The sequence below is a fragment of the Dreissena polymorpha genome, chromosome 9, assembly GCF_020536995.1.
Source record: "Dreissena polymorpha isolate Duluth1 chromosome 9, UMN_Dpol_1.0, whole genome shotgun sequence".
In the NCBI taxonomy this organism is placed as follows: domain Eukaryota; kingdom Metazoa; phylum Mollusca; class Bivalvia; order Myida; family Dreissenidae; genus Dreissena; species Dreissena polymorpha.
The window spans coordinates 90,974,323-90,997,288 of record NC_068363.1 but is presented as its reverse complement, the minus strand read 5'-3'; the positions used below and the strand labels follow the sequence as shown (position 1 = coordinate 90,997,288).

General features: G+C 36.5%; 1 protein-coding gene across 1 annotated transcript; it reads right to left on the bottom strand.

Annotated features, from left to right (window-relative positions):
- Positions 1-33: 33 nt before the first annotated feature.
- On the bottom strand, positions 34-21,653 carry LOC127843922 (BET1-like protein). The gene is made up of 4 exons (XM_052373820.1): positions 21,506-21,653; positions 4,797-4,876; positions 4,002-4,061; positions 34-3,450 (listed from the first exon to the last, which is right to left on the bottom strand). The coding sequence occupies exons 1-4, from the start codon at positions 21,537-21,539 to the stop codon at positions 3,280-3,282; spliced, it is 345 nt and encodes a 114-aa protein (XP_052229780.1). The 5' UTR covers positions 21,540-21,653; the 3' UTR covers positions 34-3,279.
- Between the last annotated feature and the right edge of the window lie 1,313 nt (positions 21,654-22,966).

The following is a 22,966-nucleotide window of genomic DNA, read 5'->3' as shown; positions in this document are numbered from 1 at the left end:
TAAGTGAAAAGATTGAAAAACATACATATTGAATACGTCATTCTATAGTTTAATGTGTATACTTGGACTTAACAACAAAAACTGCATTAAAATCTGTAATGTTTTGCCAAAATACTGGCAAGACTTAGACCCATGTAGTAATCAGTAACATGTACATTGTTTCTTATAGTATCAGCCCTTCTCATTGGTTGCTAAGGTTTGTTACTATGCACATTTTCTTTTTATGCCCCCCCCCCCCTTCGAAGAAGGACGGGTATATTGTTTTGCACATGTCGGTCGGTCCGTCCACCAGATGGTTTCCGGATGATAACTCAAGAACGCATAGACCTAGGATCATGAAACTTCATAGGTACATTGATCATGACTGGCAGATGACCCCTATTGATTTTTAGGTCACTAGGTCAAAGGTCAAGGTCACAGTGACTCGAAATAATAAAATGGTTTCCGGATGATGACTCAAGAATGCTAAGGCCTAGGATCATGAAACTTCATAGGTAGATTGATCATGGCTGGCAGATGACCCCTATTGATTTTCAGGTCACTAGGTCAAAGGTCAAGGTGACTCAAAACAGTAAAATGGTTTCGGGATGATAACTCAAGAATGCTTACGCCTAGGATCATGAAACTTCATAAGAACATTGATCATGACTGGCAGATGACCCCTATTAATTTTCAGGTCACTAGGTCAAGGTCACAGTGACTCGAAACAGTAAAATGGTTTCCGGATGATAACTCAAGAATGCTTACGCCTAGGATCATGAAGCTTCATAGGAACATTGATCATGACTTGCAGATGACCCCTATTGATTTTCAGGTCACTAGGTCAAAGGTTAAGGTCACAGTGACTCGAAACAGTAAAATGGTTTCCGGATGATAACTAAAGAATGCTTACGCCTAGGATCATGAAACTTCATAGGTACATTGATAATGACTGGCAGATGACCCCTATTGATTTTCAGGTCACTAGGTCAAAGGTCAAGGTCACAGTGACTCGAAATAGCAAAATGGTTTCCGGATGATTACTCAAGAATGCTTACGCCTAGGATCGTGAAACTTCATAGGTACATTGATCATGACTGGCAGATGACCACTAATAATTTTCAGGTCACTAGGTCAAAGGTCACAGTTACTCGAAACAGTAAAATGGTTTCCTGATGATAACTCTAGAATAATAAGGCCTAGGATCATGAAACTTCATAGGTACATTGATCATGACTGGCAGATGATCCCTATTGATTTTCAGGTCACTGGGTCAAAGGTCAAGGTCTTAGTGACAAAAAAAGTATTCACACAATGGCTGCCACTACAACTGACAGCCCATATGGGGGTCATGCATGTATTACAAACAGCCCTTGTTCTATAAATAGTTTCGTATTTGCAAAAGGAAACCCTTGTTCATGTTTCTCTTTAATCATTTTTTCACAAATAAATGGCTTAGAAAACATTTGATAAACCTACTAATAAACCAAAAACAAACTAACACAATTATGTCAACTCATAATAAAGATCGTCATAATAGATATTAATACACAGCAAATAAATAAAAACTTCTAAAAATGAGCAAACTTTTACTGTCCAGCACTTTTGAAGGGGTTTTCAATGAGGAGGGCTGATACTATGAGAAGTAGGGATACTATGAGGAAAAGGAATATCTTGTGTTAAACCTGCCTCTCTACCCAAGAGGTCAAGGTAACACTTTGGAGTTAAATTTGACTATGAAGCAGGTTTTCCAGGGACTCAGTCAAGTTTAAGATACCATACCACAAATAACTACCATCATATTGTCATAAATGGTTTAGGTTAAAAAATTTGATATTTAAACAATACATGTACAGAAATGAAAACAGACAAAAAAGAAATCACATAAACATAGGATTAAATCCAGATGTATTATGATGTTGATCCTTATCTTATTCCAGTGTATAACTTGCTTCAGAACGTTTCTGAAGTATTGTTTTAATTTGAGCCTTGTTCTGGGGAAAACTGGGCTTAATGCATGTGCATAGTGCCGTCCAAGATTAGCCTGTGAAGTTACAAAACAGCCTTATTAAAGACACTATTTGCCTTTTTGGAATTTCAGTGAGGAAAGTGTCATCCATGATTAGCCTTATGGACTGCACTGGATAGTCTGGTGTGACACTTTCTGAACATGTATTTAGTCCAGTTTTCCCCATCTGAGGCTCAATTAAGTGCAAGCTACTGAGAGTTCATAAACAGAATTCTATGATCCTTTATATTCAGACTTGAAATTTAATTACACCATATCAACAAAATTATGAGACATGTTTTGCAGTGCCTTCCCCAGGAATTTGTTCAGGCGCCCCGGGGGTGGGTTCGGGAGGGGTGTCCCCTGCCGACGTTGAATTTTTTTTAAAATTTAACGTGTCAATTCACGTTCTGTGGTGCGTTATACCTCAAAGAAAAACAGCGTCAAAAGACGTCATTTGGTGCGCTACGACTCTTCAAAAAAATCCCCCAGTCATTTAAAAATATATTTTTTATATTGTTTGTTTTAAAACTTTTCCTCACAGATAGTAAAATCCCGACTCGAACGATTCCCCAATACATCCGTTTCAACCCGACTCTATTACTGTATACTGTTTTGACATATTTACACTACAGTGACGCATGAAAGCTGATCAAAAGATCTTAAAACATCAGCACCAGTGATATTCAAAACCTGGTATCAAAGTTTACATTCCCTTCGAAAATAGCAAAATTACAGCAAGAGAAATACTGAGATATGAAAAACAAAAATGAAAATTAAATATCCTGAAACCTTCAGCAAATTCCATGAAATTCTTATTTTAATGTAATCCAAGCTAAGTTTCTTTATTCTTTAAATTGTAGAACATGTAAAGAATAAAAATATGTGAAGCACAGACTTAAATCATGAGAAACCAGCAAAAACTGTTGCCCTCAAGTGTACACACTAAAAGACTACTATGACAAATCAAGATGGTATGAGTCTTATTCTGGAAAAACAGGGTTCAATACATTTGCTAAATGTGCCATCCCAGATGAGCCTGTGTAGTCCACAGGGTTCAATACATGTGCTAAATGTGTCGTCCCAGATGAGCCTGTGTAGTCCACACAGGCTAATAAAGTGCGACACTTTCCTCCAACGCTTAATTTCCATTAAGAAGAAACTCCCCTGAAACAAAAATGCCATACAAGCGGAGAGTGGTGTCACTGATAAGCCTGTGTGGAGTCTGGGACAAGCTGTCCGCACATGCATTAAGCCCAGGTTATCCAGAATACTGATGGTAAAATCATTTTTCATCCGCCAGTCACTTTTGATATGAGATAATATGAAAGGAAGAACAACACCACAAGTCCTAGAATGATATAGCACATGAGTTTGCGATTTCCCTTCCCAGCAGTAACCATGTGGTTGATCCTATTCATGCTTCCTGTGAGAAGACCTTGACTGCTGTCGAATTCACCGCTCTGAAAGAAAACGCATTAAACTAAAGCTTCTATCAATAAGAGCAATTATCAAATACCATTTAATGATGCATGATGCTATAAGAATTAAATTTAAACAATAATTTCATAGAAAATTGAAGTTGAATAAAAAAGCATATTAACGTTAGCAATTTTTTCATTCAAGATGATAATAACTGCACATGCACAACTTTATTATAATTGCAATCAATTCATGTTGATTGTTCTATTTTCAAAAGTTTCTATGCTAAGATATTAAACTAAAAACAACTTTTGTTTTGTAAATTAGCCTAATTCTGGGAAAACCAGGCTTAATAAATGTGTTTAAATTGTCCCAGTTTGCACAGGCTAATCAGGGACAACACTTTTCGCTTTAATGGAATTTTATATTAAAAATTAGTGTCTTCTAAACAAAATTCTAGTTTAAGTGGACAGTGTTGCCACGATAAGCCTGTGCAGACTGGGATGACACCTCACAAACATCCATTAAGCCCAGTTTTCCCAGAGAGAGGCACAACTCAAACATTGTGTTGTCATAATTGAGGCTCACCCACCATGTGATCATCCATGTATCTGTTCTGATCCTTGGTTTCACTCTCAATATCCAGGGCAAGCTGCAATGTAGCCAGATGATTGAGTGTTTTTGCTATTGTTCCCTAAATTTGTTTAGCCCCACTCTGTGAAAACATTCATGCATGTGCATTAAATGTCATCACATTAGCCTGTACAGTTTGCACAGGCAAATTTAAGATGACACTTCCCGCCTTAATTGGATTTTTGTTTATACTAGAAATATTTAAAGAAAAATTCCACGAAAGAAGAGTCATCCCTGATTAGCCTGTGGAGACAGGTTAATCTGGGACAACACTTTACGCAAATGCATTTTGCCTCATTTTTCCCAGTGCGGCTCAATTTACCAGTTTGAATCAAAGTCTGTTTCCTCTGTAATATGACCAGATTAATTTTAAAAAGTACTATGTTTGACCAAGTTTGATATAATCACGAGTTAATAATGCATAAAATTTACTTGTTCAAAATAGTTTTTCATACAGCTATGGCATTGATTTTCCATTCAAAGCTAATAAAACTTTTGATATTGAAATAGAGGAAACTTAAAAAAAATTACTTTTGATATTGAAATAGAGGAAACTTATTTTTCCAATTAACTCCAGCGAATACTTTTTAACATATTTTCTTTGACATATAGGTCTGAAAAGCAATAGATGAATTATAAGAAAATGTGTTAATGTTTCTGAATTTACCATAAAAATCCCCATTTCCATTGATGCATGAACATGGCATAAATGTAAAACAAATAAATAGCCTCAATATTTTCATTATGTTCTCACCCCTTTTAACCTGGAGATCTTTCCAGCCAGCCCTTCCACACGTGACTGGTTCTCTGTGTCCAACATCTCCTCGGTGCGACCTGAAGAATATATTGAGCCTTGTTGTAGGAAAATTGGGCTTAATGCATGTGCGTTAAGTATTTTCCAAGATTAGCCTGTGGAGTCCACATAGGCGAATCAGGAAGGTTGATGCAGGTGGAGAGTGTCCCAGATAAGTCTGCACAAGCATTAAGCACTGTTTTCCCAAAGCATGGCTCAATTAGGTTTGATAGCTGATAATAAACACAAACATTACATAAAACTGACAAACGCAAAAGGAAGTCTATCAGACAGCTATATCACCCGCGATCTTTTGACCTTGAAATGCTCATCTTGATTTTAAGCTGGCATAATTGGTTCAATGAAATTACTTCTAGACATCTTCTGAATGAAATTAAAAGTTTAAGTAAATGCTTCTAGGACATATGCTAAGAGATATGAAGCAGATATGTTAACAATGAAGGCTAAACTGTTGAGCTTTAAGTGTGACCTTGACCTTGTACTTTAGTGAAAGACTTTGCCTTTGGATTTATAACGCAGACAGGAACATAGGGGCTAAAACGTTTTACCTTGAACGTTAGGATGACATTGACTTTGTTCAAGCGTGACTGACTAATGTCTCTTGCTCATGCCTCAATGACCTTCATATTTTAGTCACAGGTGATTAGCGTGTGGCTATGATATTAATTAGTGAAAACATCATTATGAATGATAAATAATCATATTATAACGAAAAATTTACTTTTCTGAAAAAAAATTCACTATCAAATATATATATATAACAAGGTTTGCAACTCAAAATCAGCCCAAAACGGGGTGCATCGCTTTGAACAGCCATATCCTCATCAATTGTGCAGCGATTTTCACGATCTCGGTCTTATTCAACGCAGAAATGAATTTCCTTTCTGGAAATGTATATGTCTTGCAATATTTTTACAAATGCTGGGTAAACTTTTAAGAAATAACACGATACACAACTCGCATGACCCAGTTGACAGTGATCATGCAGTCTTTGTGTTGTGTATCGTGTTATTTCTTAAAAGTTGACCCAGCATTTGTAAAAATATTGTAAGACATATACATTTTCAGAAAGGAAATTCATTTCTGCGTTGAATAAGACCGAGATCGTGAAAATCGCTGCACAATTGATGAAGATATGGCTGTTCAAAGCGATGCACCCCGTTTTGGGCTGATTTTGAGTTGCATACCTTGTATATATTTGATAGTGAATTTTTTCTCTCAGAAAAGCTAATTTTTCGTTATAATATGATTATTTATCATTCAAAATGATGTTTTCACTAATTAATATCATAGCCACACGCTAACCACCTGTGATTTTAGTCATATTTAATGAACATCCTTCCAAGAATATCATGGGAGATTACATTAAATCATTTAGAGTTGGTTGGTGGTAACCATAACAAACAGGTGGGGTTTCTGATGGGTACTCAGTTTTACCCCACAACCCAAGACCAAACCAAAATTAAACAACTGAACATGTGTATGTTTAACCTAATTTATTTTGTTTTGATTATAGCAACAACCCTTGTCTTATGCAAACACTGAAGTCCAAGTGCCAATCTTTTGAAACATTGTTTTTCCATTTTGGCATGAACAAAAACAATGCACATTATCAGCCATTAATTTCCTTCTGTATAAAGTACCGGAAAACAACACTTTCCTAATGCAGAAAAAACTACATTTCCTAATTGCTGTCCATCAAATTTCCTTTTTTGAATAAAATGCAACATATAGTTAGTTTCCCTTTACTGCTATACGGCTTGAAACTTAGTAAAAATTATATTGACAACTTTACTTCACTTAGCTATCAATTTTTAAGTATTTATGAGCAAAAAATAAAATACACCAATATCCCAATGTGAAGACTTCATGACACGAATTATCCAAATTTTAGGTTATTTTTCGTTTAAATAATTTTTCAGAATTGGGATAGTACTGGTACTTATCTCAATTGTGCAATATAAATCGCAGATTGTAGCTGCTTTACTTGATAATTTATGGTTCATGATTTATCGTTACGTAAATTTGGTGACAACACATACAAGTTTGAGACCCTCTGGATTGTAGGACACTGATTTGGATTTGGTGATATTTTTTTAAGGCAGTGGCTAGTTGTACGGCCCGTACGGCTAGACAATAGGCTAGCCGTGCGGCTCTGTACGTATAGCCTTTCCTATGGAGATTGTCTAGCCGTACGGCTAATAAAGTATAGAATTGTCATTCAGTGCTGTTAATCAGTAATAAGTTAGAACTAATGTGTTATAACAGCTGTACGGCTAGACACTCTCCATTGGAAAGGCTATTCGTAGGCTACAGAGCCGTACGCGTACGGCTAGCCTCTTGTCTAGCTGTATGGGGCCGTACTGTTAATATTGCCAATCCAAGGCAAGTAAGCCATACTAGAATAGGATGGTTGGTTCACTTGGGTTATCTCTCTTGAATATGTTTGCTACTCTCCAACTAGAGAAATTAGGTTAGGTGTGGAATGGTGTATTGTAACCTATAGAACATGTGCTTATCAAATAAAGGTGTCTTCGTTTATTGTGTGTTTATCTAACTTTAACAAGTGGTAGCAGAGCGTAAACTGTTCCTTATTGTGTATAAAGGATTAATCACCAGTGTGTAAGCGTATTTGGACTTAAAAACAAGTGTAACAGTGAAATAATCATTAAAAAATGGCAACCAGAGTGAACCCCCCCCCCCATCTTCAGCAACAAGAAGTGTTACGAACTTTACAAGAAGGAACTTTTGGCGTGGAAGGAGATTACGGACTTGTCAAAAGCAAAGCGGTCATAGCAATTGCATTGTCATTACCAGAAGATGACGAATCGCAAATAAGAGAAAAGGTCTTTAATCAAATCCCGTTGGACGATCTAAAGAAAGACTCAGGTTTGGAAACACTTATGCTTTTTCTAGACCAGCACTTGGCAAAGGATGATTTAACAGATAACCTTGAAAAGTTTAAGAATTCTGAAGACTTTGAGAGGAAAGAAAGTCAGAGTATAACAGAATTTATTGCTATATTTCAAGCTAATTATAGAAAGATGGAGAAGAAAGACATGAAGCTACGGCCTGAAATTCTAGCCTTTAAGCTTCTTAAGAAAGCAAACATAACAAACGAAGAGAAGTTGTTAGTGCTCACAGGCATGGACTATACAAATAAGAACACGTTATACGAACAAGCCAAGACTTCTTTGAAAAAAGTTCAAAGGTGGTGTATGTGAAGGAAGTTTGTAAAGCTCACAAAGCATAAAATTGGAGCCAGCATTCTTAGCTGAACATTAGGAAGCGCTACTAGCCGCGGGTTATACAAAAGCGAAGCCGGGTTACAATAAAAGAGGGAACTGGCGTGGCGGTCGTGGAGGAGGAAGAGAGGGTTCACAGAATTTTTTTTTAAATCCAGTTGGGGTAGATGGTCGTATGCTTAGGTGCAGATCATGTGGTTCACTTCGACATTTAGTGGCCAAGTGTCCTGATAGCTGGGAAAAATTGAACATAGCCGAAGGAGATAACGAGCATGTGGTTCTGTTTACAGGGTACAACAAAGGTGAAATTACTCGATTGGGTGTTGATGCAAGGAACTCTGCTGTTTTGGACAGTGCTTGTAGTAGCACAGTATGTGGAGAAACATGGATCAAAAACTACATTCAACATTTGGATGAAAATGACAGGACAAATGTAAAATACTCAAATGGTGAAAAAGTGTTCAAATTTGGAGATGGTTCTGTGATGAAGTCGAAAGGTGAATACAGTATTCCTGCATGCTTGGTAGGGAAAGATGTGACAATAAAAACTGACGTTGTTGATTATGATATACCATTATTGTTTTCGAGGGAAGCAATGAAGAGGGCTGGTGTAAAAATGGATCTGGAAAACGACACCGCAACAATAATGGGTATGACCGTTTCATTAGATTTGACAACCTCGGGGCATTATTGTGTTCCAATTGATAAAAATGATTGCATTCCAGTAGAATCAGTTTGTGCTGTGAAACTTAACGACATGAGTGATGATGAAAAACATGCAACATTACTAAAGTTGCATCGTCAGTTTGCAAACCCACCAAAGAAACGGTTAGTTAGTTTGTTGAAAGATGCAGGAGTTTGGAATGAGAATTATGATGAGATATTGTTGAAAATAGAAGAAAAATGTCAACTATGTAAAATTTATGCAAAAACTCCCTCAAAACCAGCAGTGTCGCTACCAATGGCGAGGAAATTTAATGTAAAGATGGCGATGGACCTCAAGCAGTGGCATTGCTTATGGATCCTTCATATTATTGACATGTGGTCAAGATTTACTGTCTCTGTATTCATTACAAGAAAGAAGCCCTCAGATGTCATAGATGCGCTTATGAGCAATATTGACGGACAACGGTGGGGAATTCAGTTATGAAGAAATGAGAGAAGTCGCATCAATACTGAATATCAAAGTGTGCACAACCGGCGCTGAAAGTCCATTCCAAAATGGATTGTGCGAGAGAGTACATGTCATTACAGATTCAATGTTAATGAAATTGGAAGCAGACTATGGAAAAGTTGACAATTAGGCACTTTTGTGTTGGGCAAATATGGCTCGGAATAGTTTGCAAATGTGGAATGGTTTCAGTAGCCACCAGCTGGTATTCGGAGTAAATCCTAACCTACCAAATATCATGCATGATCGGCTTCCTGCACCTGATGGATCAACTACTAGTGAAGTGTTTGCTAAACATTTGAATACGCTACACGCTGCACGCAAAGCATTCATTCAATCAGATTCAGAGGAGAGAATTAGAAGGACCCTAAGGTGTAAAGTGCGTGCTTCTGAACAGCTTTACAACAATGGTGATAGTGTATTCTACAAAAGAGAGGGAAAAGATAAGTGGCTTGGTCCTGGGAAGGTGGTGTTCCAAGTTGGCAAAGTAATTTTTTTGAGGCATGGTGGTGTATTTGTCAGGGTTTCGCAAAATCGCTTGTGCAAAATCAATAGTTATGAACATGAAAGACAGAGTGAAGAAGAAAATATTTGCGATGATACGGCAAATAGGGGTGAAATGAATTCGGAATTAAGAGATGAGGCAGATGATCAGCAATGTATCACAGAAATTATAACTGAACAAAAACTTGAAGAGAGAAATGAGGAAAATTACGATATTATCAGTGAGCCTTTGCCAATACGAAACTTGCAAGTTGGTAATCAAATTAAATATAAACTGCCCCATTCAGACAACTGGGAAAGAGGGACAATTCTAAGTAGGGCAGGAAAGTGACTGGGAAGAATAAGAACTGGTACAATGTAGAAAATTCTGAAAGTGAGAAGTTGAGTGTTGACCTTAGAGTTGTGATTTGGGAAAAAGAATCAGTAATAGAGAATGTAAATGAAATAAGTACATGTGAAGCAAGAATGAAAGAAAGTGACATATTTGAAGCAAAATCACAAGAGTTAAAAAAGCTGAGGTTGTTTAACACTTATCAGGAAGTTGAAGATAAAGGCCAACAAACTATATCAACACGTTGGGTTATTAAAAACAAAAATGACCAAGTTAAAGCTAGATTAGTTGCACACGGGTTCGAAGAAAAAAAAATCTTCCCAGAGACAGCCCAACTGTTGGTAAAGGCGCCATGAGAATATTTCTGACTATCGCTTCAAGCAAACACTGGGATGTGAAAAACAACAGACATTAAGTCTGCCGTCTTACGAGGACAGAAGCTGGAGCGAAATGTTTATCTTCAATCTCCGATCAAAATTAATACTCCTTTAGGTAAAATATGGAAATTACAGCATTGTCTTTATCGACTTAAAGATGGGGCAAGGCAATTCTTCTTGAGTGTGAAAGATGAATTATTGAAATTGGGCTGTAAGCAATGTGACATTGACCCTGCTGTTTTCTTTCTGAAGAAAAATGGTGCACTGCGAGGAATTGTGTGTTGTCACGTTGATGATTTCCTCCACGCTGGAGATGAACATTTAGACTATGTCATGTCGAAATTGAGGGAACGTTTTTCAGCCGGTAAAGTAGAGGTGAAGTGTTTCAATCATATCGGGTTTAAAGTTATCCAGGATAAAGATAATGTTACTATTGATCATTCAGAATACACTCAATACATTGATAGCAAAGTAACTGATGCAAAAAGAGCTCACAGGAAACAAGATATCCTTAATCAAAAAGAGCAAACGTCCTTAAGACAATTAGTTAGACAGTTAAATTGGGCTGTGCAGGGATCAAGACCAGATATGGCGTTTGAAATGATCAGTTTAAGTACAAAGTTAAAGGAGAGAACTGTGGGTGATCTGTTGCGTGCTACCAAAGCAATTGGAAGATTAAAAGACATGAATTCCATAGTTATGTTCCCAAGTCTATGCCCAAACTATGAGGACTGGAAGATGGTAACATTTACTGATGCGTCTCTTGGAAACTTGAATAGTGGAAGTGGCAGTACCTCAGCATACTTTATATGGATCGTTGACAGAGAAGGAAAGTGTTGCCCTATCTTTTGGCAAGCTAATAAAATAAAGAGAGTGGTAAGGTCGACAATTGCAGCTGAATGCCTGAGTCTGCAGGAGGGACTAGAAGCAAGTTACCATTACAGAAAGATGGTGGAGGATATTATCGGGCTTCCGTCGAAAACAATTCCGCTAGTGGCATATATTGACAACAAAAGTGTTATAGAGGCCTTATCGTCTACAAAGTTAGTGGACGACAACAGACTCAGAGTAGACATAGCAGCCATTCGAGAGTCGATGGAGAGGAACGACGCCATTGATATCAAGTGGTGTTCAGGAAAATTACAACTGGCTAACTGCATGACTAAACAAGGGGCGTCTGGATATAAACTTCTGAGGATCCTTCAAAGTGGCAAAATGTTAAAAGACTTTCTGTTACCAATAATAAGCTGAACAATTGATGGATTACCAAGTACTTCATTGAGTATAACTTCTTAAATGGGGCAGAATAATCCCCGAGACCGGAGAACAGTCTAATTCCATGATGGTCTCTTAAAAAAATACACAAATATTTTTTAATTTTTCCTCTTATGTTATCAAGTAACACTGTGTCAACAAAAGAAAAAAAAAATTAGATCATGAAAAGACAAAAACTTAAATATAAGGAGGGCCATGATGGCCCTGTATCGCTCCACTGTTTTTTCTTTGCGAAAAAAACGTGCAATGCGCATGGGTTGAAATGTACTCAAGCATGTGACTTTCTCTTTCTATCCCTCGTCCCACTGGGCGCTTAAAGTTGAAAGGGTGAGCATTTTTATATATGGAAAAAAGTTACTACCGTGTTAACTAAACAGACTAAAAAGCCCGGGAATTGTTGCACAGGTCCTTTGCTTATAACGTAGGTACATTTATTTTATCTCTCCAAAAGATATTGTCGTTCTTTCTATTTCACATATTTTTAGATGCTGAAGCTCAAATCTACGCATTTGATTTGAAACAGATTCACAAGACCCATAGGAATCAAAATGCCTTAACCCTTTACCCAACAACACATTTTGGACTTTCCCAATTTGAAAGAGGTTGTAGACGTCAATTAATTTAAAATGGAATATGAAGGAAATGATCAGGTAGGATAGAAATAATTGTGATAAAAGGAGAAATTGCTCATCAACCCACACATCCTTAAGACCAACAGGCCTGAGAATATTATGATAATTTAAAGATTATTTCTTTATATTTATAAATGTATTTAATTAAGTAATACATTTGACTTCTAAGATCAATTCATAACTTATATTAAGAAAATTATAAAATGGTCAGAAATATATATGGATTGTTGAGCAATTTACAATCATATCCACAATTCATGAGTCACGATTCACAAATGGAACAATGAATCATTAGTTATTAAAAAGCAGCATATACGATAGTTAAGAACATTGCACTTCATTAATTTCAACACCTCTTGGATACAAAGTTTGAGTTTACCGTGCAGTATCATATATTGACTTTTCTTGAAATAATTATGTTCATGGAAGTTGTGTTTTTAAAATCAATAATATATTATTAAACTGGTTTTAACACTACAAAAAAGACATGAAATTAACATGTCATCCAAAATATTTTCATCCGGATATATGGTCACTTTCGACATATTTAAATAAAACCCGACTTTTTTCAGTTTATAATAAAAACATTCATAACACATGTTCTTACTTCAATGCCTTTGTAAACAGTCACCATCTGAACTAAAATGGCACTAAATGACAGGGTTTTATCTCATTTTTACAAGATGTTGATGTTGTTGTTGGTCACAGCCAAACGGCCGCAGTAATATCCACTGGTAAACGTCATATGTTCAGTTTTGTGACCCCCGGGGCCGGGTCAAATTTGAGCCCAGGGGAATAATTTGAACAAATTTGGTAGAGGACTATAAGATATCACTACATACAAAATTTAGTAGCCCTAGGCTCTATAATTAAGAACAAGAAGATTTTTAAAGTTTGCACAAAATAGGCCTTATTAAAGCATATGTTCATTTTTGTGACCCCTGGGGCAAGGTCAAATTTGTTCCTAGGGGCATAATTTAAACAAACTAAGTAGAGAACTATTAGATGTCACTACCTACTGAATTTGGTAGAAATAGGCCTAATGGTTATGGACAAGAAGATTTTTATAGTTTGCACAAAATGGGCCCAATATAAGCATATGTTCAATTTTGTGACCCCTGGGGAACGGTCAAATTTGACCCAGGGGCTTAATTTGAACAAACTTGGTAAAGGACTATAAGATGTCATTACAAACCAAATTTGGTAGCCCTATGCCATACGGTTATGGACAAGAAGATTTTTAAAGTTTGCACAAAATATAAGCAAATTTTCGATTTTTTGACCCCCCCCAGGGCAGGGTCAAATTTGACCCTAGGGGCATAATTTGAACAAGCTTGGTAGAGGACTTTTAGATGTCACTACATACCAAATTTGGTAGCCCTAGGTCCAATGGTTATGGATGAGATTTCTTTTAAGTTTTCACAAAATAGGCCTTATATAAGAAAATTTTCATTTTTTTGACCCCCCGGGGCAGGGTCAGATTTGACCCCAGGGGCATAATTTGAACAAACTTGGTAGAGGACTATAAGATGTCACTACATACCAAATTTGGTAGCCCTTGGCCCAATGGTTATGGACAAGAAGAAAAATAGGCCTTATATAAGCAAATTTTCAATTTTTTGACCCTCGGGGCAGGGTCAAATTTAACCCCAGGGGAATAATTTGAACAAACTTGGTAGAGGACTATAAGATGTCACTACAGACCAAATTTGGTAGACCTAGGCCCAATGGTTATGGACAAGAAGATTTTTAAAGTTTGCACAAAATAGTCCTTATATAAGCAAATTTTCAATTTTTTAACCCCCCGGGGCAGGGTCAAATTTGACCCCAGGGGCATAATTTGAACAAACTTGGTAGAGGACTATAAGATATCACTACATAGCAAATTTGGTAGCCCTAGTTTGCACAAAATAGGCCTTATATAAGCAAATTTTCAATTTTTTAACCCCCCAGGGCAGGGTCAAATTTGACCTTAGGGGCATAATTTGAAAAAAACTTGGAAGAGGAATATAAGATGTCACTACATACCAAATTTGATAGCCCTACGCCATAAGGTTGTGGACAAGAAGGTTTGTAAAGTTTGCACAAAATAGGCCTTATATAAGCAAATTTTCAATGTTTTGACCCCCAGGGGCAGGGTAAAATTTAACCCCAGGGGCATAATTTGAACAAACTTGGTAGAGGACTATAAGATGTCACTACATAGCAAATTTGGTAGCCCTAGGCCCAATGGTTACGGACAAGATTTTTAAAGTTTGCACAAAATAGGCCTTTTATAAGCAAATTTTCAATTTTTTGACCCCCGGGGCAGGGTCAAATTTGACCCCAGGGGCATAATTTGAACAAACTTGGTAGGGGACTATAAGATGCCACTACATATCAAATTTTGTAGCCCTAGGCCTAATGGTTATGGACAAGAAGATTTATAAAGTTTGCACAAAATAGGCCTTATATAAGCAAATTTTCAATTTTTTGACCCCCCGGGGCAGGGTCAAATTTGACCCCAGGGGCATAATTTGAACAAATTTGAAAGAGGTTCACCACAGGAACATTCCTGAAAAATTTCATCAGAATTGAACTAGTAGTTTTTGGAGAAGAAGATGTTTAAAGAAAAAGTTAACGCACGGATGCACACACGACGGACACAGGACCATGACATAAGCCCCGCTGGCCTTTGGCCAGTGGAGCTAAAAATAGTAATTTGTTTAGAAAGAAATAAGTAAGAGAAAAGTATAATGAATGTTAATATTACCAATCCAAGGGAAGTAAGCCATACTAGAATAGAATGGTTGGTTCACTTGGGTTATCTCTCTTGAATATGTTTGCTAATCTCCAACTAGAGAAATTAGGTTAGGTGTGGAATGGTGTATTGTATTGTTTTGTTAATTCTAATTATCCCCACGCTTTTTGAAAAGCGTGGGGATATTGTGGTTATCTCCGCCGTAGGTCCGTCTGTATGTCTGTCCGTCCTGGCCACTATCGACTCCTACACTATAAGCACTAGAATCTTGAAACTTACACACATGGTAGCTATGAGCATATGTGCGACCCTGCACTATTTGGAATTTTGATCTGATCCCTGGATCAAAAGTTATGGGGGTTGGGACGGGGCCGGGTCAGAGATTTTCACTCATTTATTTGTGTTATTTTACATTAACTCCTTCATGTATGCACCGATTTACTTCAAATTGATACTGATCCTCTCTTATGACAATACAGTCAATCTCAACTATGCATGGCCCGATTACCAACCCTGGGGCGCTCTGCCCACATAGACCACACCCACCCAAAATTGCCTTTTACTAAAATTTCTTCATTTCTACACCGATCCACTTCAAATTGATACTGAACCTCTTTTATGACAATACAGTCAATCTCAACTATGCATGGTCCCATTACCAACCCTGGGGCGCCCCACCCACATAGGCCACGCCCACCCAAAATTGCCTTTTACTATAATTTCTTCATTTCGACACTAATTTACTTTAAATTGATACTGAACCTCTCTTATGACAATACGGTCAATCTCAACTATGTTTCCCCCCATTACCAACCCTGCGGCGCCCCGCCCACATATGCCACGCCCACCCAAAATTGCCTTTTACTATAAGTTCTTCATTTGTACACTGATTCACTTCTAATTGATACTGAACTTCTCTTATGACAATACGGTCAATCTCAACTATGCATGACCCCATTACCAAGCCTGGTGTGCCCCTGGGTCAAACATGCGGCGTGGGGATACGCGTCGGCCTCTGCTGCGCCATTTCTAGTTTAGTTTTTTATGACTACTGTTAAAGCTTAAATCATGTCATCAATGGAAGCAGTTTCAGTTGCAATCAATATTAAAATCATCCCAATTGTGTGCCACGTTTCAGCTATTTTTTACCCAATTGGGAAAAGTACCAGTGCCTTACCAATTGGGGAAAACTTAGCGCCAAATACACTGAAATTGGGAAAATTCGCGTCATGAAATATTCAGATTGAGGATTATGTGTCTTTTTATTGCTTGGTATACATTACACAAACCGAAATTTCTTTAAAATCATGCAGTTTTCCCAAAAATCCTAACTTACACCAGCATTTTCATTTCCCAAAGCAGTAATTTTAGCGAGAATTAATCCCAAAAGTAGCAATTTCTTCCCAAAATCCAATGGCTAGGGCCTCTTCCCAATGAAGCAAGGAAAACCCCTGAATTCAAAACCATAAGCATCTTGTAAAATCTTGTATCAGAGGGCCATTTATGCAGTTTGGGCTGATTATGGACATCCGACAAAGCTCTGCCTTGGGTTATTGTTAACAGTACTACTACATATTACTGTATTTTGTTCACTAACCAAAAATTATTACCAGACAAGCTCTCCCCTTCTTTTATTTTCATTCACTTGAAATTTATGATGTTGCATCTCTTGTGCTGTAATTTGTCTGATGAAACACACCAGTTTAAGCTAGACTCTGGATTTTAGCAATAACAATACGGATGTGGTTGTTTTTTAACACTAAAATATTTTTTAAAGCATCTAACAAATCCAAAACGTATTTCTGATTGTGTATTTGTCATGCATGATTGTAACCCTTGAATGGCATGCACCCACAGAATTGGAATTACATACAGTCGATTGGTGTATAGCGGATTTTAGTGAGTAACGGATAGGTTAAACGTTTTTTGCAAAATACTTTTATTTATGTTAAGATTTATAGTTTTCTATGAATTGAATACAGAAAGCCTATCATTGTTAAGTCGATTCATGTTTTTGTTGACGTGTGTCAATGTTTACAACTGTTTCTTTTTTCGAAAGCAAAACAAGGTCACGTTATGTACGCACCGTTTTTGTGACGACAGGAAGAGTGCAGACGAATGGTTTCTTGAATTTTGCAGATTTTGTTTGGTAAACAAAATGTTCATTGATGTAATATTTTAGTATTATGTGTCCTTTAAAAAGTAAGAATGCTCAGAAACCAAATTGATGCGTACCATATAAAATAGGCATGAAAGCTGCAACTCGGGATTTAGTGAATAACGGATATGTGGTGACCCATATTCAGGAATGTGGGGATTGTCTCAAAATAAATATAAACTCAATTGAAGTTGTCCAATACACATGTGGTTAGCGTTAGGCTATGATATTAATTAGTGAGCACATCATTTTTTAATAAAAAATAATCAAATTATAACGAAAAATCGATTTCACTGAAAACATATTTTTCACTATCAAATCTATATATATAACAAGGTATTCAACTCAAATGACCCGAATATAGGGTGCATCACTTTGAACAGCCATTACTTCATCAATTGTGCAACGATTTCCGAGAACTTGGTCTTATAAAACGCAGAAATGAATTTCCTTCCTGGAAATGTACATATATTGCAATTATTGTTTACAAATGCTGTGTCAAAATTCAATAAATAACCCGATACACATGTAATCCGATAAAGACCTAAGCGATCCGGTAATGGCTGAATCAGTGTACCATAAAAATCGCGCTGTAAACAAAAAATATTTTTTCGGAAATTTAAAACCGCTGGAATGTTTCAATAGGAAAGACATGTGCCTATCTAGGTTTAATGGTTTAATTACTGAATGCATGGTGTTTACGTTCAAATGAGACTCGAAGTCCTTAGCTATCCGTTATACACCAATCGACTGTAGATCATTTTATGGGTCAGAATCGTTAGCATTCGATACAAACATTATTACGAAATATAATGGTTTTAAATAGATTTCAATAAAGGGATGAACTAACAGAAAATGAAAGTGCATATCGTTTTCACTTTATGAATGTCAACTACCCAGCCCCAGTGTGTATTTCAACACAAAAAATAAACAAAGATGTGCATACATTATTATTTGTTTCTTGAAATATAGGGGGAAACAGATGGACAAACGAAAAGATTCTTGTACATATATATGGTTGTTACTGGTTGAGTTGTGGGTTCTGTTTGATTCGTGGGTATAGAAATCGCGTGAAATCTCGCAATAGAACGTTCGCACATGATGCAGTTCGTTACGGAAAAATGTTTTGACACGGTCACCATTTTTATCCGATCAAAAATGCGTCAAAAACAATTAATAGTGTAATTCATCATAACTTGATAGGTCCTTATGAAGTATTTCCTCATTTATGTATTGTTCATATAGTGTTTCAAAGTAACACAAAATTGTTTATTTATGAGTATTTACCATGCTAAATCGTCTGTTGACATTTTTTCACAAGAAATTAACCTGTCCTGCAAGGTCAGTTTAAAGGCTATTTATAGTATGCAAATCTTGAAATTCTGGCAGCCAATCTGAACCCACGAATCAACCGGAAGCTTATTTTCATGATGGTAGTTTGACACTATCAACACAGTCGATTATTTTGATGTTTAAAGACGATAAACATTTGGAAAAAAGCAACATATCTTAAAGAAGAAAGGTTAATTATTATTTTCATTATGATTCATGGTCATATATTTATAAAATGTTTGTGATGTATAACAACTTTATGAAAATAACCCACGACTCAACCAGACTATAGCATACAGATATATGTACTGCCTTAGGTCTCCCTCTAATCCCTCCCCTCTCCACAGGCAGCAGTATCATTAAAAAAAAATGGTTTAACTTTCCAACAACGAATATCGACAAAAAAGAACAGTTTAAAAAAATACCCCTCTTATAGGTATTATATATACACAAGGTATGAAACGCACTATATGCCTATTGCTGAAAGATTGTGGAACAAGAGACGTGACCGATTTCATCGAAAACACACATGTTTCCATGCACTTGCCGGACAAAGGCAACTGGATTCAATAAATGACATTAAAAGCTACGTAATTACACACCTTATCGATCATCTCTTCGGCAAATAACCTTAATATTCAATTAAATTCAAGTTTCTCGCTATATGTCTGTGTTTTGCTGTCATATTTTGTCGATCGAATGCTCGGTTCTTAAACGCCATATCATTGGCCAACAAAATGAGAACAACCAACCAGGTGACGCGTTATAAAATTAAAATGGTGTACATGTGTAGATGAAACACCGAGTGACATACAGGGTTGTCATTATTAACCGATTGCCGATCGAACTCATCGGTTAAAATCGCCAGAAAATCGGTTGTTTTTCCCGAATCTTTAAAATTGCGATCGGAAGTTTGTATCATGCAAACCTAAAATAATTGACGAGGAATAAACGTACTATAGTAGAGCGACGCCCGGTCATTCAGTCAGTCCATTAACTCCGCCTAAGAGCTACTGTTTTCAATGAATTTCTCAGCGAGTGGCCAATATTGATTTTTTTCAGCTGTCAATCAAATTCTTCTTGGTAAGAACGTCAACCAATCAGCGCTCGGGCAGCCGAATACACGCCGACTCCACGTGAAATTGTATCAAATAGCTGTACATTTGACAGATTATTACTGACCGTATCTCAACAAATGCTGCACTGTAGAGCGTAATTAACTAGTTTTTTTAGTTAGAGAAAAAGTTTCCACATATTAAAAAAATCATATTAAAAAATGCTCTCTGATTTTCTACCATGCGACCTCTGCGCTACGAAGTTGTTATTCAGCATCTAAATATTAAAGTCCACGCTTTCTCCAAGGAAGAATGACGTGATGTTATACATGAAGTCTAACTTTGGCATGATTTTAATCTGTACATGAAAAACACGAGAAATGTGTCTCTGTTGCTATAATTTTCTTAATTTTCCATGAATAATGAAATCTGAAAATGATTTCGGATAACACATTTAATTATACGCATTTGAAAATACTTTAATTAAATAATGCATTTTGTTATACAAATGGTCATAACACATAATGTAATAAGTAGGTAACTAACGTGTTTTGAGATTGCCAAACTATGCATACATATAGGTCTACATGCATGAATGATCTGACAAGTTATACCACGATCCGGAATGAAAAGTACTCGGTAAAATTTAAAGAAAGGCGCGTTTTTATTTTCAGAAATCCACTTTCACTTTCGCAAACTTTTCTGAAAGGAGGTACCGTACATGTAACAGTTTAGATTGACTGTTTGACTTGTCGTTATTACTAAATATAAACGGTTCTCAATGCTCTCAAATCGCGTCACGTGATTCACGCATGTTCAATCGGAATTTCCTAATCCCACAATTCAATTTGTATATGCACTTGCACTAAATGGCGGACGACATTCATCGTCAACATTGGGCGTAATTTGGTTTTAAAAAAAAGAAATCGTAATAATACTGGATTATCGGGTAATGGATATTATTGGAACATGCAAAGATCTATCAATATAATATGTTTTTACATTGTACAGTATACTAAAAATGTGAAAATCTTAAAATTCGCTATTCTTTTTAGACCTCATTTTAACTTTTTATGCTCTGAGAATAGCAGTATTTTGTCCCTAAAATGTCTATAATTCGTTTTCGGTCGGAGGGCTTCGCCCACCTGACCTCCCTACCAGGGCCTTGCCCTGGACCTACAAGGGGGCCTAGGTGGCCCCCTTGACACCCGGCCGAATCGGTTACTTTTCCAAAAAAATCCTTTGTTTACAATCATAATGACAACCCTGTGTGACATATAGCGAGAAAGTCGAATTTAATTGAATATTCAAGTTATAAGCCGAGCAGACGATCGGTTAGTAGTGTAATCTCGTTGCTTTTACTGTCTTTTAACGAATCCAGTTGCATTTTGTCGGCAACTGCATGGGAACATGTGTGTTTTCTATGAAAAAGGTCACGTCCAGTGTTCCACAATCTTTCAGCAATAGGCATATAGTGCGTTTCATACCTTGTGTATATATAATACCTACACGAGGGTTATTTTTTCAAACTGTGTATTTTTGTCAATATTCCTTGTTGAAAAGTAAAACCATACACAATAGGTGTACATTTAACAATCTGGAACCCTTGGGGTAAGCTCGGGGGGGGGGGGGGGGGGGGTATGGTCCGGGGGGGGGGGGCAATTTTTTTTATTTATTTTTTATGATACTGCTGCCTGTGGCTGTGCCCCTCTCAGGCTCTTTTACGGCAATTTTTTTTTTTTTATTATAATATTGAGTTTCAAAATGTTGATTGGATATTCATATTTTAACCATCAAATACCTTTTTAAATGAATAAACAAATATTTACCGGTTCCATTTCTTCTGTTAGTCCAGTCTGCCATGTCAACAATTTTGACAGTTCATCTAAATCACACAAAGTGCTTGTTTTTGAGCCAATGCAAAATAATTGCTTTGTTAAAATGCTAAAGGTCACATTCCACTTACAAATACTTGAGCATGTGGCATAAGCGAAACAAAACGTACACGAAATATGTATATATGATTCTTTAGATAAATAGAAATAATATGATAATAGGTGCTACCTTAAATACGTGCAAAAGCTTATTTGATAGCCATGTATTGTAATACAAATTTGGACATTATTGTTTACAAAACAGTTGAGCTGTTAAAAAAAAACTTCCTAAAACTAAAGCTATAGATTCTAGCATAAACTGATTTAACATGGGTAATCAAAATATTGTGTCATATCAATTTTGATTGTTAAGATTATGAATGTATACTTATGTGGAACTTAAGGACAGCATACATCTTTTGAAATTGAAATATTGCATAAATACAGGTATCACACAGGGTTGTTATTATTTTTCTCAAATTTGTGTTGCCTAGTGTAAATTATGTCGCCATTACAAAACTAGTTATTTTGTAACAATTCATAAATCACAGTCGCAACTGCAAACACTTAATTAGTCTGTTAATTGCTGTATATTAAAGAATTGAATGAAAACACAATGTTATATCATCAATATTTTGTATAACACATGGGACAAATATAGATATATCAGTAATCATATGAGCTTGTTTATATGTCAGTCATTGTCTTTCTCATTTTGCTTATACATATATATATATATATATATATATTTACTTATATGGTAATGTATGGTGATACAAAACACTTTGTGTCATTTCTTTGCACTTAAAAGAATAGTAACGCAATACGCTATAATGTTTACGAATACGTGCTTACAAATTGAAATAATCTCTTTAACAAGAGTTCCGCGGCCGGAAGCATATGCCCCCAAACAATTAAGGCTTTAAACTAGTGACCCCAATTTCAATACGGGTCATCTACTATCCGACGCCAATGCACATGTGAAGTATCAAGCCAATTGTTCATTTTGTTGACGAGTTATTGATTGAAAACAATTTTTATACCTATTGTGACAGTGACCTTTGGCTTAGTGACCCCAATTTCAAAACGGGTCATCTACTGTCCATGGCCAATGCACATGGGAAGGATCAAGCAAATCGGTTGATTCGTTGCTAAATTATTGATTAGGAACGATTTTCACACTTATTGTGACAGTGTCCATGACCTTTGACCTAGTGACCTCAATTTCAACAGGAGTCATCTTCTGTCCTAGCCCTATGCACATGGGAAATATCACGCAACTCGGTCAATTTGTTGACGAGTTATTGATCGGAAATGATTTTCACACTTATTGTGACAGTGACCTTGATCTTTGACCTAGTGAACCCGAATTCAATGGCAGTCATCTCATGTCCAAGGCCAATGCACAAGTGAAGT

Bases quoted from the DNA above. Each gene is read 5' to 3' on its own strand.
- LOC127843922 (XM_052373820.1), bottom strand. From the start codon at position 21,539: ATGGCAGACTGGACTAACAGAAGAAATGGAACCG. The intron at 4,877-21,505 runs GTAAATATTTGT...TATATTCTTCAG, and splicing joins TAACAGAAGAAATGGAACCG to GTCGCACCGAGGAGATGTTG. The intron at 4,062-4,796 runs GTGAGAACATAA...GCTACATTGCAG, and splicing joins AGATCTCCAGGTTAAAAGGG to CTTGCCCTGGATATTGAGAG.